The 16,154-nt window shown below is 37.6% G+C and overlaps 2 protein-coding genes across 2 annotated transcripts; both read right to left on the bottom strand.

Annotated features, from left to right (window-relative positions):
- Positions 1-454: 454 nt before the first annotated feature.
- Positions 455-1,436, bottom strand: LOC109435475 (olfactory receptor 5AK3-like). The gene is given in 2 exon segments (XM_019713411.3): positions 455-1,121; positions 1,123-1,436. Coding segments are annotated over 2 exon segments (981 nt in total).
- An 11,272-nt stretch (positions 1,437-12,708) lies between these two features.
- On the bottom strand, positions 12,709-13,878 carry LOC109435474 (olfactory receptor 5AK3-like). The gene has a single exon (XM_019713410.3). The coding sequence runs from the start codon at positions 13,636-13,638 to the stop codon at positions 12,709-12,711; it is 930 nt and encodes a 309-aa protein (XP_019568969.3). The 5' UTR covers positions 13,639-13,878.
- Between the last annotated feature and the right edge of the window lie 2,276 nt (positions 13,879-16,154).

Below are 16,154 nucleotides of genomic sequence, written 5' to 3'. Positions count from 1 at the left end.
TGTGGAAATTAGTTGTGCAGCAATAGATACAGATTTTAGAATTACAACAATACAGATTTATTTCCCTGTTGAGGAATATTCACTTTTTTGGTCTTATCTTCCTAAGCAATGCTACAATAAACATCCTTAAATACATGTCCTTATGGGCTGGAACTTTTATTTCCATAGATCAATTGGCAAGGCTGAAATTCTGGATTGAAGGTTATTTTTGTTTTAAAAAGATATTGCGAGATTCCTCCTAAAGTGAAATAACACTTCAATTTTCCTTTAACAATATGTTCTAAGCATCATTTTCCTTACATCACAGCAATTAATAGGCGTTATCATTCTTTTCCAATTCTTGCCAGTCATATCACTATCAAGTAATTATCTCATTGTTACTTTAATTTGCAGCTCGGTCCCAGTAAAAATGAGCAACTTTTCCTATTTTGTTTGATTTTTTGGTTTTGATTTCTTAAAAATTAGCACCGTTGGTCTGGTTGTTTATAAGCACAGACCTTTGAGGATCAAACCAGATGCACTTCTTTCCAATCCTTTTTAGGGCTTCTATCATGTCTTGGTTTCTCAGGCTATAGATGAGGGGGTTTAACATGGGAATCATAATGCCATAAAACACGGATGCCATTTTTTCTTGCTCCTGAGACTCATTGGTCCCATGATGTAGATACATGTAAGACCGAGTCCCATAGAAAATGACTGCCGTCAGGTGGGAGGCACATGTGGAGGAGGCTTTTCTCCTCCCCGCAGCAGAAGATCTCTTCAGGATGGCAGCCAGGATATATATGTAGGAAAAGATGACAGCCAGCACAGTGAATGTCAGATTAATCCCCACAAAGACCATTATGAGCATAATGTTTAAATCAGTGTTGGAGCACGAGAGGGCAAGAATTGGGGGTTCATCACAGAAAAAGTGATTAATTTTATTGGATTGGCATAAGTTCAGTGAGAAAATAAAACTTACATTTACAGAGGCATTTAGGAAACCCATGATATATGAACCAACTAAGAACTGAATACAGACTCTCTGGGACATGAGTGTTGGATAGCGGAGTGGGTGACAGATAGCCACATATTGGTCTGCTGCCATAGCTGAAAGGATATAGCAATCGCTTGTTGCAAAAACCGTGGACTAGTAATTGTACCACACATCTTATGAATGAGATGGATTTTTCTGTCCCGACAAAGTTTTGCAACATCTTGGGAGTGATAGCAGAGGTGTAGCAGAGATCAACAAATGCCAAGTGTTGGAGGAAAAAGTACATAGGGGTGTGAAGGCAGGAATCAACCTTGATGAGTAGGATTGTCCCAATATTACCTACTAGGGTGGTCACATAGATGATTAGAAATACTGTGAAGAGGATATGCCAAGACTTGTGTTGACCAGCAAATCCCAGGAGAATGAATTCAGTCACTTGAGTTCCATTGTTTTGTTCCATGGCCAGCAAAGATTAAGTATCAGGTGAAAAGGTACAAAGAAAGAAGAGCAGAGAAAACTAAGATCATTGTGGTAACTAGTTCTGGAATTGGAAATGGTATAATATTTGGTTTCATAGTGAGTCAGAGAATATTTTCTATGACATAATTGACATATTGTAAAGGCTGAACCTTGACACCTGACTTAGATAATTTCATCTGCATAATGGACCAGTAGCTGTGTTCTCATGGTACCAATTGACTGGCATTTCATACATACATCAATTAGGGAACATATAAAAACATACTTATATTTTATAATTATATTATATTATATTATAATTATATTAATTATGCTTTCTTTTATGCTCTCAGCATTGTAATTAGAAACCCCAATGTGCTTAAATACTAATCATTACATCTGAAATCTTGACGTACTTATAGAGTTCTGTGTGATCTTATTCCAACTTCTCTCTGTATTTTCATTTTGTCCTTTTCCCCCTTCCTAGTAACTCTTCTCTGCAATCAAGGACTCAGGGCATGTGGGGTCCTTTATCAAAGTATACACCAGTGTAAACTTCTACTAATTGTATATGGGTGGATGTTTCCATGTTCTTAATTCCTTGTGAACATGAGTATTTCCTTAATTGTTTTTGGCCAGAAAAATTTTCCTTTCTATGTTGGACTGCTGGTTCAAGGTATTTGTCATACCGTGACACTTTATATCATATATATAACTTGAAAACTGCTACTTGTGTTTCTCAATATTTATTTTTGAAAAAGAAAGCAGATTAACAGCATAGAAAGAGTAGTCAGTGTGTGTGTGTGTGTGTGTGTGTGTGTGCAAACTATTTAAATGTTTTTAAACCACTAAGTGATTTGACTTGTTATTTTAAAATTTACTCACACAAATACTTGGCCCAAATTATGTTATAGGAAAGTTATACCAAATGTTTATGCAACAACTAATACTAATATTATGGAATCTTTTCCCATAACTTCCAAAAGAGTTCATTCTCCAACTCATTTCATGAGGCTCATGTAACCTTGTAACAAAGTGAAATTTGAGAAAAGAAAATTGGAACCAGTCTCACTTGTGAATATAAATGCAAACAGCTTTAAAAATATACACCCACAATCAAATCCATCCATGTATGAAACAAATGATTGCTGGGGTCTCACAGGAGTTTCTAGTGAGTAGCTTTTCTCTGCCTTTCCCAGGATTTGAACAATGAAAGATGCTGTCTATATGGAGACCCTGGTATCACCGTTAGACACTTGGGGGAAGACTCTCTTAGTCAAGTTACTTGCTGCCATTGAACACCACAGCTAGACGGGCTTCTCCAGCCAGTCTTGGTGGCAGTGACTGAGGGAGGCCTCTTACATCCTTTGAGGGAAGTGCCTCTGGATTGCTGGGGAACCTGGGCTTCAGCAGGCTGGCTGCTTCCACGAGGATGAGGGCAGAGCAGAGCATGCCAGGTTGTGCTCAGATTTACCAATCAGCCATGTGACTCTTTTCTAGCAACAGAGGGAAAGAAATCGGGAGAGGGAGCCCACAATTACACAAATTGAGGTCCCTTTGCAAGAAAGAAACTTCAGAAGCAAGGGAAAATGTAATTTTCAATCCGCAATCAAGATGAAGTTACATACACATTACATTTCTTCCCAATGTTTTTATAAATTCTATGTCATTCCAATCAAATGTTTGAGAGAATTTTATGAGCACCTTCACAAACTTATAAAATGTATATGGAAGAGAAAAGAGCTAAAAATAGCCAAGAGAGTTTTAAAGGAAAACAAGGCGAGAACCTGCTCTACCAGGTATCAGAACTTGTTATAAAGATAAAATCCTAAAGGCAGTGTGGGATTAGTGTGAGCGCAGACAAACAGATCAACAGAACTGAGAAAAAGAAATTATAAACAGGCCCACAAGGCTATGGATGCTTAATGTATGAAAACATAAATGTACCCCATTAAACCGTGGTGCTACAAATGCTTAAACAGATGAAAAAATAATATTGTATTCCTTCTTTACATTTTACAAAAATCAATTCCAAATGGATTAAAGATTTAAATTGTAAAGCTTTGAGAGTAAAACAGCAGAGTATCTATGACTTAGATATGCAGAAAAAATTTAAGTAAGACATGAATATACAAAACATAAAGCACTGAAAATTTAACTGTATCTAAATTAAAAATACCACCATTATAAAAAAGAAAAGACTGGATATTGACTGGAAATTTAGTCAGGTAAATTTGTTTGCAACACATATAAATGTCCAGTATAAATAAATAATTTCTATAAAATTTTCAAGGGAAAAATTCACAAAAGACATGATCAGGATAATTATAGAAGGGAATGTAGAAATGGAAATGTGAAAATAAATACAACTCACTAGTAATCAGGTAATTGTATATTAACATTGTATTGAAAGATGATTTTATACTCAGTCTAAAATACAAAGTTTTGGTGAGACTGTGGGGTCACACATTCCTGGTGGGAAGGTAAATTAGCACAGACATGTTGGAGACAAATTTGGAGTAATTAGTAAAATTAAATATATGCCTCACTACGGTCCAGACTTTCCATTATAGGTATGTATTCTAGAAAACTTGTAATCACAAAAACAAGAACATACACACATGTGTATGTGTATGAATATGTATACATATAAATATACACACTCAAGAATATGCATAGCAGCATTGTTCATCATAGAAGAAGGAGAAACAAATCACTGGAAATTCAGTAAGCTGATGCTACAACATCTATGTAGATAAATCTCTCCAAAGGAATGCTGAGTAACAAGAAGCAAGTTGCAGAAGTTAGATTGTGGCTACATCTAACTTGTAGATGGTTGTTACATGTAGAGTGGTTGTTACATTACTTTTAATGTATCTTTGTACACCTTGACCATCATGTAATAACAAAAATTCCTCACAAAAAAACACACCCATCCCCCGTATATCAGTAGAGAGCCCCTTTACTGAGCCGTAGCTCCATGCATGAGATGGTCAGTTTTAGATAAGAATGTGCCTTTAGTGGGGGGAAATGTAGCAAATTAAACCTGTGTTTGATAGCCTGGTTCTTTCAAATATCTTGAGAAATAAACAGAAATATCTTGTGATTACTCTGTAGTGTTGGAACAAGAAACAATTCTTTACAATTCTCTACAATTTAGTGAGGCCTAAGGGCCAACAAATTTGTGCAAGTTGCCTCCTCAAGTAAATTTGCAAATTAAAATGGATGAAATCCAGCTCTTCCGAGGAGGCTTCCATCCAGTGGGTAAATCACTTGTCAGAGGAAGCTAGAATTGGTTGTAGGTCCACTTAAATTAGAATCTTGATAGGGTAATGACATTTACCATATCAATTTAATCATCTTGAATTAAAATAAAATGCATGACATATTGGGGGAACTTTTACAAAAGCTGTGGAAAACCAGAACAAGGGACACAACACACACATACACACACACACACACACACACACACACACACATACCCGAGTAATTTGAACGTGCTTAGCCTATACTGAACCCTGATGTTTCTGAAGGTTCATTTGTATTAAGCACTGTGCAGCTGTAGAAAGGAAACAGGCTGACCTGGGTTTGATTTCTGGTCCCATTACTTTATAGAGACAAAGAAAGTACCTCCTTTTAGCCTCAGTTCCATCCTCTATAAAATGGGATCACGGAATTACTTACCCATACTTACCTATAGAAGATAATGATGGGCATTGTAACACGGTTTGCAATAGCAAAAGTTTGTAAGTAGGATTAAATCAATCAGAGTAGATTCTTATTATGGATTAATACATAGTCCGAAAAAAATGCGATAAAGATGTACACTTATGGAAAGGTGCTCCTGTCATATTATCAAAGGAGCAGACCCAGTTGCAGAATGACACACTAAGTGTGGAGGACCCTTTTAAAAATAAAATGTTCCTTCACTCCCATACTCTCTTTTTCTCAGTTTTCTTTGTCTATGAAAAGGCTCAGGAAGGATTCACAGCAATGTTTTAATGGTTATCCTTGGGGATGGGAATAGGGAGAGAAAGTCTTTAAACTTATAAACTTCACTTAAAAAAATAGCTTAATTTTTTTACAAAGTAAGAGGAAGAAGTAAAGTCTTTATAATGATATGACAAAGTGAGGTGATTTATGCAAACTTCTGAGCACCTGGCCAGGCATAGAATGAGCAATCAAATAACGTATAATAATAATATGTTTTATTTGCATAATATGTGTTATTTGCATAATAGCACACAGAAATAATACACTAAAGGCATATAATATTCATTCCTTCATTTAATCTTTCTATCATGTGTTCATTTATATATCCTTCCCAGACAACACTCAGCCCAAATCACTCCGTTTCCATGATGTCACCGGAGATGAAGTGATTATTCCTGGTCTTGGGGGTGAAACTTGCTAGAATTTTGGCTTTGACCCTATTGTTCCCCCATTTCCAGAACACCCTAGGATGATACATGGCTGTGTTTGAAAGTGGCATTTACTTTGTTTTACTTACACCAGAGTTGCGTCCAGCTTCTCTTTCTGCATCTGGTCCAGGCTCACTGCCCACCACTGTCTCTCTCTGTGTGGTTCCTTCTAACTGGGGAGTTTATAGGGGCCTAAGAGATCAATACTTGCTCCCTTGAGAATCTTATGTTCCAAGGGCTGAGACGGCATTGGAATCAACAATGTTCAGTAGTTATTTTCTGCTGAAGAACATTTAAGCTGTCTAGAGAGGATACACTTAATTTCTGTTACTGTTATTACATAGGTGTGTGTGTGTGTGTGTGTGTGTGTGTGTGTGTGTGTGTGTGTGTATTGCCTTCTTAAAGAACAACTTGGTTTAAAAATTTTTCTTGTTTTGAATCAGGTTGAGCATCTTTCCATAGGTCTAAAAATCTGTTTTTAGGTTAACATAATCAGCAAAATCCATAGCTCTCTGAAAAAAAGAAATTCAAAGCTAATCTAAATTTAAAGACATATGGTCCCTAGTGTGATAAACAGAGTTAGTGCTATTTGAACATGTTGTATATTATCGCATTAACCATTGTTTATTTAAAGAAAAAATTTACTCTTGATCCTTTCTTTTTTCTAAACATGTATACATTTATAAAATCAGCCCTGGAGAAAGACTACCTTTTCTTCCCATTGCGCTTTAAATCATCAGAATATTTCAGAAAGTAATCTGTGGAGCCAGAGACTTTGAGTTGTGTTTGGCTATAAAGCTGCCACGGTTAAACCTTTAATCAGTCTGAAAGGAGATTCAGTGAGTGTAGCCCTTTAATTAACATACAGACCTATGAAGGAGAGTTATGGCCAAAGCCTAGTGAATTGACGTCATTCAATATTACTAATTGCAGGACCAGTGTCTCAGGAATGTGTTCCACTGCTAGCAGAAGGAAACCCAACCCACTTTGGCTTAAAAACAGGGATTTACTTTTCCTTCATAACAATACTTTGGAAGTCAAGATTTGCACTTCTATCATTTGCTTGGTGTTCCCCATAGGCTGGTTGCCTCACATCTAGCACGTCTCCTCTAGTGCTCGAGAACCTGTTCTCTGTCAAAGCAGGAGAAAGGGTCCTGCAGGGTAGGGTGCCAACCACATGTATACTCTTGATCAGGAAAATGAAAGCTTTCCCCAAGTCCAGTGGACTTCTGCATACGTCTCATTGGCTAGAACTGTGTGACGTGGAGCAGCAGAAATGTCTTGCTCTACGTCTTCTCAGCGACTTGATTTCTGTGCCTCTGGGGTAGCAGCATTGTCTGCGCTGCGAGTGGCAGTTTTCCGATGGTCTCTCGCTGCTTCTCTGCTCAGGAATATCTCAGAAGCTGTGGAAGACCTCGGGCAACCCTCTAGCCATGGGGGAGAGGAACCGAATAAATGTCTTAACCGCTTGCCCTTCAGAGAGGTAATTCTGTGGGACATTCTAGATAGTTCATCCAAGTCCCCTGTGAGATTGAGTTCCCGTTCCTGGGGTATAAGCCAGCTACGTTATTCATCCGTTCTTTGCTTTGGTCCTTCTATATCTCACTCCCCCTGCTCCTTCTCTCTACTGCTTGGGATAACCCTCTTCAAAAAGTTTAACAAACTGTACGGTCAGAGGGAACAGTTCCCACATGACTGATGTCACTTCAGACAGCAGTCAAAAGTTCCAGGGTCGCCAGAGCCACTGTCATTTGTATCAGACTACACTTTAGGCACCCCCACAATCACCCTCAGGTTTGGTAATTCATTAAAATGACTCAGTGTTGTGGACTGAATGTTTGTGTCCCCCCTAAGTTCATCAGTTGAAATCCTAACCCCCAATGTGATGGTGTTAGGAGGAGGGGCCTTTGGGGACTAACAGGTGATGAGGGTGCAGCCCTCACGAGTGGGGCTAGTGTCCTTAGAGAAGACACTCCACAGAGCTCTCACGCCCTTTTTCTACCGTGTGAGTACACCGTGAAAAGCTCAAGTCTGCAACCCTGAAGTGAGCTCTCATCGGCCCACCCTTACTGTCACCCTAATCTTAGACTTCTGACCACCAGAACTGTGAGCAATGGAAATCTGTTGTTTATAAGCTGCTTAATCTATGCTAATTTGAAACAAAGTTGGAACTGACCCATGAAGAAAGCACTGTACATTCAATTACAATTCTACCACAGCAAAAAGACACATTAGAACCAGCCAAAGGAAGAGATTCATAGGGCAAAGTGTGTGAGGGTTTCACACCTGAAGCTTCCATGGTCCTCAGGGATGCATTACCCTGCTGGTGTCGATGTGTTGCCAGATGCATGGAGTATTGCCAAGCCGGGAAGCTCACCGGAGCCTTGGGTATCCACAGTTTCTTTTGGAGCTCTGTGGCATATTGCTCATGTGGCTGATTTTCAGTTCCCAACCCCTCCTGAAGGTTTAAGTAATGCCGTTTGTTTCCAGTTTCTCTGGAGGTTGGAACTGATAGGGCATTATTCCAAAGCCCTCCTCATACATCACATTGTCAGACCATCCAGTGGCCAAAGCCTCCAGGCAGAGACACTTCTATTAGGAGGGCGTTCCAGGGCTTAGAGATCACATCCCAATAGCTGAAGGTAAAGGCCAGACCTTTCTTTAGGTAATGAATTCTTCACTACGCACCCGCACATGCATTTCCTTTACCCAAAGTCACATCTCAGGAATGTACACTAAGGCACACACCACCCTAACTACAATGGAAGCTGAGAAGTAAATACCTGTTTCTTTTGGCTGCATCACCTTCCACATAACACTGGAGTCTTTTTAGGATGGACTAAGGGGAGAATGTACAGTGGGTAGAAAAAGAAGTATTATATATTTTGTCACCGCTAGTGAATACACATAGGGGTGGTGAATATATTCTGTCTTTCATCATCTGTAGGGATTCCCTTCTGCATGTTACTCTTGTCTGAATCTTTTATGTATGATGCCACATTTTCATCCGTCTTGGTCTAGACTAATATTTTCTATAAAGTTAGCCATCTTTGCTAATCCTTTCTTTTTCAATATTATTTTATATTTAATATTATTTTCAGGTGTACAGCGTAGTGGTTAGACATTTATGTAATTTATGAAGTGATCCCCCTGACTAGTCTGGTACCCACCTGGCACTAAACATAGTTATTACCATGTCATTGGCTATATTCCCTATGATTTTTGTTAATCCTTTCTTCAAATTTTGGTTGAAGAATTAACCTTCTATCACAATGTCTCACAGACAGCTGGTAGACCTGCAAAGTCCTTATAAAATGCGGGCTACTGGAAGAATAGTCAGGTGTACTGGGTTCTGGCTGGTCAACTTATTTACTGTAGTGGCCACAGTCAAGTATTCGGTGTGTATTCTCTGTTCATTCATTCAGTAAGCATTGAATAAGCACCTAATATATTCCTGACGATTAATAGATGCCTGGGGATACAATAATGAGAAAAATACAAATTATCATTGTGTTTACAAAGACTAAATTAGAGAATTTCTCATACACACACCTGTGGCAGTATGAATCACATCCTAATTAGGACATTAGCTAAAAACAAATTTACTCTGGGCAGAAATGTGGTGTGGCTGATTATAAAAAATGGCCACAAATTCTTTCCTTCAGTGCATCCACACCATTACAATGTGATGTTACAGATCTTTCCATTAAGTGGGAGAGTCAGTTACTCCAACTGTTTGAATCGGGCTTGGCCATGTAACTTGCTATATGGCCAGTGTGATATCAGCAAATGTAATGGAGCACCCACTACCTTGCTACTTTGGGTAGCAATTTATGCCCAAGCAAGAGGGCTTATTCATTACTGTGGTAGAGATTCTTTTACTTTCTCATTTCATAGGTAGTAGATAAGATTTAACATGAGAATTATAATGCCAAAAAATATGGTTGCTGCTTTTTCCTGCTCTTGAGACTTGGCAGACCCAGGCTGCACATACATGTAAAAGAGGGCCCCAGAGAAAATGCGAGAGCTGTCAGGTGGAAGACATTTGTGGGGGGAGGCCTTTGTCTTCCCCTGTAGCAGAGGACAAGTTCAGGATGGTGGAAGCTACGTGTGAATGAGAAGATATGTGGTGATCAACACCGTTGAAAATCAAGTTAACTGCAGCATAAATTAACAAACATTTTCACTCAATGGATTTTTAATTGAGCTGATTACAGATTCATATGTAGTTATGAGGACTAATACACAGCGATCCCTTGTACACTTTGCCCAGACAGCTCCTGTGACAGCAGAGTAGCAGTTCCCCCAAGTGCCCACGTCCTAATCCCTGGAATCTGTGACTATCGTGTTTCCCCGAAAAAAAGACCTAACCGGAAATAAGCCCTAGCATGATTTTTCAGGGTGACATCCCCTGAACAGAAGCCCTAATGTGTCTTTTGGAGCAAACCTTAATATAAGACCCGGTCTTATTTTCAGGGAAACATGGTAGGTTAGATCACATGGCAGAGGAATTAAGGTTGCTCATCAGCTGACCTTGAGATGGAGGGACCACCCTGGATTTTCCAAGAGTTCTTAACATTAGAAGAAGGACGCAGAAGAGGGAGAGTCCAGAGATTTTAAGATGCTGTGGTGCTGGCTTTTTTTTTTTTTTTCAGACTTTTCAAATATTTTTATTGAGTTAATAATAAATAATAATCTAATAACCTAATATACCAGAACTACTACACAGTTTCAAAAATTCAACTTGTCTTAAATAAAAGTTAAAAATTTACATTGTTTTTCAAAGACAATGATTTCTAAGTTTGTATCACCTGCCTAAAACTTTGTAATTTACTGAATATATATATATTCACTAATCATTCTCAGGTTAAAATCCAGATCATCTGTTTCCTTCTTCACATAAGCCTCAGGGATTTCACTGCTTTTGTCTGTTTGTCACAGAGCATATTTACTTTTGGGCTTTCTTTCACCTCAGCATTGAACACAGTACTTACTATCTGACTCTCCATTTTGTGCCCGATTTCTAATTAGTCATAGACTTCCTAACTTGTATTAAGTTTTTCTTTGTTTTACCATCTTTCTCTCCAGCTTTATTGAGGTATAATTGATCAAATTTGTATATACTTAGGTGTACAAGTTGATATTTTGATATAGGTATACATTATGAAATGATCACCGCAATCAAGGACATTAACATGTCCATCACCTTACATTGTTTTCCTTCCTTCCTTCCTTCCTTCCTTCCTTCCTTCCTTCCTTCCTTCCTTCCTTCCTTCCTCCCTCCCTCCCTCCCTCCCTCCCTCCCTCCCTCCCTCCCTCCGTCCCTCCCTCCCTCCCTTCTTTCCTTCCTTTGATGACAATGCTTAAAATCTACCCTCTTAACAAATTTCAAGTATATGATACAGTGTTTTAACTATAGTCACCATGCTGTACATTAGTCTCCAGTTTTCCCCTCTAGGGCCTCAAGACATCCTCTGTCTAAATTCTGATGACCCTCCTCCAGCTATTGTCCCTGGTCCTGGTCTTTGAGATACTTGAATCTGTCCTGAACAGAAGATCTCTTCCTTTATATAGACAGTGTTTTTGCTGGGGAGATTCTGGTCATCCTACACTGATTTCAGGTTAAGTTTTTTCTCTTCTCTTAGACTTTAAGTGTATTTGAAAAATGTATCTTCTCTTGCCCAGTTCTCCTTGTGGTGTTATTTCACAGTACATTTCAATTTCCTGCCAGTTCATTAGACTGACTGATGTTATTTTAAAGTGAAACTTGCTTTTTCAGCTACCTAACATGGCATCTCTAGTTTGGGTTTCCATCACTTACCCTAAATCTATTAAAGCTTTTTTGTCAACAGTTTATCTTCCTGATTCAAAGGGCTCTTGGCCACCCTTCAACTTCTCATTGAATTTAAGTTATTTGTCTGGACTAAAATGATTGGTTTAACTCTTGTAAATTAATGACCATTGTTTAGGCTTTTAGATCCTAGGCTTTTAGATCTATACTCTAGATTTTCTGTCTCTATTGGAGAGAAACATAGAAAATATTTCCAGATGTTTTCTTACCGTATACAAGAAAGAGATAGATTCAGAATGGAGAGGGTAACTAATGACAAAAATAAGTCAGAACATCACATAAGAAATAAGTGTTTTCAAGTGCTAGAGAATGTAACTACTATGGGAACATTAGGTAGAAAGTATAATAGTCTGAGTCATACGGTGCTTTTTTTTTTAAATTTAATTTTATTAAATTTATTGGGGTGACAATTGTTAGTAAAATTACATAGATTTCAGGTGTACAATTCTGTATTACATCATCTATAAATCCCATTGTGTGTTCATCACCCAGAGTCAGTTCTCCTTCCATCACCATATATTCATACGGTGCTTTTTAAAGCAGTTTATTTTACATTTGGGTTTGTGCAGTAATTGGAACAGAACATATGAAAAGCCCCTTTGTAGACCATTTAGTGAACTTGTTAAAATGAATGGAAAATAATGGACTTCAATTTTAATATTAATTATATACAAAATTGGGGTTTTTCTATTAAAAAAACTGAAGTATTTGAAACAAGTAACTACTTTGTAAAGTCTATACATACTTCTTAATATTTTAAATAACCTGAATTAAAGTCCTTCTTCATGGATAGTATGAGATATGTTTCTTAAACTATATTCAAGGGAAAATTAGTCCCATGAGATGTTACTATATTTCCCTAATTCTAAGAACTTATCTATTGAAAGAGGTAGCATTGGTTTAAGATGTGAGTGTATTTCCAATTTCAGAAACATTAGATGGTGGTCAAACATCTCTACTGGATGCTTTGATGTGCTGAATTTTAACAATTTAGGTCCAACCTAGAAGAACCTTTTCCCCATCACTTTTAGAGCTTCCTTTACCTCCTTGTTTCTCAAACCGTAGATCAGGGGGTTCAACATGGGAATCACAATGCTATAAAACACAGAGGCCACTTTCATATTTTCCTGGGAATCATTAGAATGAGGCTGTAAATACATGTATGCGAGGGTTCCATAGAAAATGGTGACTGCTGTCAGATGGGAGGTACATGTGGAGAAGGCTTTTTTCCTCCCTGTGGCAGAAGACATCTTTATGATGGCAGCCATGATACAGACGTAGGAGAAGGTGATGATCAACACAGTGAACATCAGGTTAAATCCCACAAAGACAGCAAGTAACATGATGTTGATGTTAATGTCGGAGCATGAAAGGGCCAGGATGGGTGGAACATCACAAAAAAAGTGATTGATGGTATTGGACTTGCAGAAGGACAGTGAAAATGTAAAACCTGTGTGCACAGAAGCATTTACTGAGCCAACGACATAGGAACCCGCTGCCAACTGGATGCAGACTCTTCGGGACATGACGATGGGATAGTGAAGCGGGTTACAGATGGCTACATAACGGTCCACTGCCATAGCAGCCAGGAGGTAACAGTCACTGGTTGCAAATGTTGCATAAACCAATAATTGCACAACACAACCTCTGAATGATATTGATATATTTTTCACTATGAAGTTTTGCAGCATCTTGGGAGTGATAACAGAGGTATAACAGATATCAACAAAAGCCAAATGTTGTAGGAAGAAGTACATGGGTGTTTGAAGTCTGGGATCTGTCTTGATGAGTAGAATCATTCCAATGTTACCCACCATGGAGGTCACATAGACAACTAGAAATACGATGAAGAGGACATACCGAAACTGGCGTTGGATACCAAATCCCAGCAGAAAGAATTCAGCCACTTCAGTGCTATTTCCTTGTGTCATGGCTACCAACAAATCCAGAAAGGACCAAGAGGAAGATCAGGGAAAGAAGGGAAATCTTTATGACTTCTTGAAAGAAAAAAGGCTCGCTCATTTCATGTCACTTTTTTGAATTGCATTTTCATGGCAAACGCAACAGGGTTTCTTGCTTTCCAAATATTTCTTCTATTTTCTTTATAAGAAACCACCACCACAAATGTGATATGCCATGAATTCATTTTCAAAATGAAGAAGATTTCATAGAAGAAGACTGACTGCTAATACGTGTGATTCTAAGAAACATAGATTAAAACACGTGCTTACTACATTAAACAGGTGTCTATATTGGCTTAAAGCAATGTGGAAATCTGATTTTGAACACTTTCAACAACCTATAGTTTTTCTCAGTCATTTATCAGTTTAATCCTGTTTCAAACTCCTGAAATTTGTCTATGTAGAGCTAAAACAAAATGGAAAGAAGAATTGGTTAATCTAGGTGAAGTGTATGCCACTGTTCCTTGTACTATCATTTTAATTCTTATGAAGGCTTTATATTTAAAAATAAAGTTAATGAAAAACATAGATTAAAAATCATTTTCATGCAGCAACACATGAGAGTTTACCATCAAGAGCTGTGCACTAAAGATTCTTCTAAAGACTTGCTCAGAAAAGAGGAACATAATCTCCAAAGAAAATCTCAGAAGCAAGAAGAAATGGTGAGCTTAGAAATTGGTAAATGTGGGGAAACTGGAATAGAGGCGGTATAAAATATTAATGTTGTCCATAGAAAAATGAACAAAAAATATCAGCTAATACTAATGTGTTGGATTGGAGGATTTATTAGATTTAAGGTACTCAAAAATTAGTGTACTTTAGACTTTTACTTACATGTATATAATTTTTATAATTGGAAAAGATAAAACTGAAGTTTCTTTTAAGTTTGGGGGAATCAATGGAATTTTAAAGTCAATCAATCAAAATAAACATAATAAAGGAGATGAAAATAATAATAGAAACTATCAAGACAAATATAAATCACCTGAGAAGGCACAAACAGATTTAAATGAGTTAGAAAGAAAAGCAAATATAAGTGGACTAAACTCATCATTAAAACTCAAAGATTGTCAAATTGGACTTTAAAATTGTAAATCAAGCCATGTGCTATAATAGACAAAAATTGAAAAGAAACTAAACAACTAATGATTAAATAAGTAATCGTATAGAAAAAAATATTATGCATTCGTGAAAATAAATCACAAGAGCTACATTTTTTTACTCATGTCTTAAAAATGTAATGTTGAGGAAAAGAGCTTATTGACTGATTACAGTAGGTATAATAATGGGGCTTCAATGGTATTGGTGATAGTTTATATCCATAGCTATTTGTTGGTTACATATGTTCATTGCATGTTTTGTATGCCTTTCTTGTAATTATTAACTATTTTTTGGTATGTATTTTATACCTTTTAAATTGCTGTTAAGCACAGGTTACAGACATATATCTCACATCAAGTCAAAATGTTTCCAGTTTTATTAAATCAAAGCCACACCTTCATAAGACATCAGAGAAACAAGGGTAGCACCATTTCAAGGGTTAAAAGAGGTCAATTCAGTCCAAAGTAAAAATTGAGCATCTCAGTTGTTAAAAACAATGTTCAGAGACTTAGGGGCTAAAATGGTGAATTAGTTACACCCATTGTCTTCAAGTTCAAGTGTTACGGTGATTCTCTGTGACACAACTCAGAGTTAACAGTGTCCAAAAACAGGTAAAAACCGAATGTTGTTCTACTTTAGTTTAGGGGATGAGCTCATCTTGTCAGAGGATCTAGGAACCTTCCCTGAAATAAGTGACTTTAAAATTGGTTCTAGAAATATGTTTGGGATTGTGTAAGGTGGAGATCGGTGTGGCTAGGGAAGGCAACTCCAAGCAGAAGAAGTACTTGGAACAAAAACAAGTTAAGGGCAAGAGGCGATAGGGACTCACTCCCATTATATACAATTAAGGAGTGTCGCAATTAAGGAGTGAATTAGTAGCACTTTCCATATTAAATCACAAGACTTTTCCTGTATCTCTTTCAGAGATATTCTGTTACCCCCACTTTACTGGGATGTAACACTGTGTAAGCTTAAGGTGTGTAATGTGATGATTTGATACACGTACATATTGTGAAATGTTTGCCCTAATAAGACTAGTTATCACATCCTTTATCTAACACAGTTACCATGTTGTTGTAATGGTGAGAGCATTCAAACTCTATTCTTACAGCAACTTGCAAGACCACAATACAGTCCTGTTAACTCTAGTCACCATGCTTTATATTCGATCCTCAGGACTTATTTATTTTATAACTGGAAGTTTGTACCCTTTGACCAACATCTCATTTCCTCCACCCTCCAGCCCCTGGCCACCACCGTTCTACTCAAAGATATTCTTCAGTAAATTTTGAGTGTAGACCTGACTTTTCCCTTTCCCAAGTGTTAGCTGGTAACGAAGATGGGTTACTTCAGTCGCACACTGAGTTCTGGCAATATCTGAGGCA

The sequence above is a fragment of the Rhinolophus sinicus genome, chromosome 14, assembly GCF_057876585.1.
Source record: "Rhinolophus sinicus isolate RSI-liver-muscle chromosome 14, RSI-T2T, whole genome shotgun sequence".
Taxonomy (NCBI): Eukaryota; Metazoa; Chordata; class Mammalia; order Chiroptera; family Rhinolophidae; genus Rhinolophus; species Rhinolophus sinicus.
The sequence above is the reverse complement of the archived record's forward strand: the minus strand, read 5'-3'. Positions and strand labels throughout refer to the sequence as shown.

Bases quoted from the DNA above. Each gene is read 5' to 3' on its own strand.
- LOC109435474 (XM_019713410.3), bottom strand. From the start codon at position 13,638: ATGACACAAGGAAATAGCACTGAAGTGGCTGAATTCTTTCTGCTGGGA.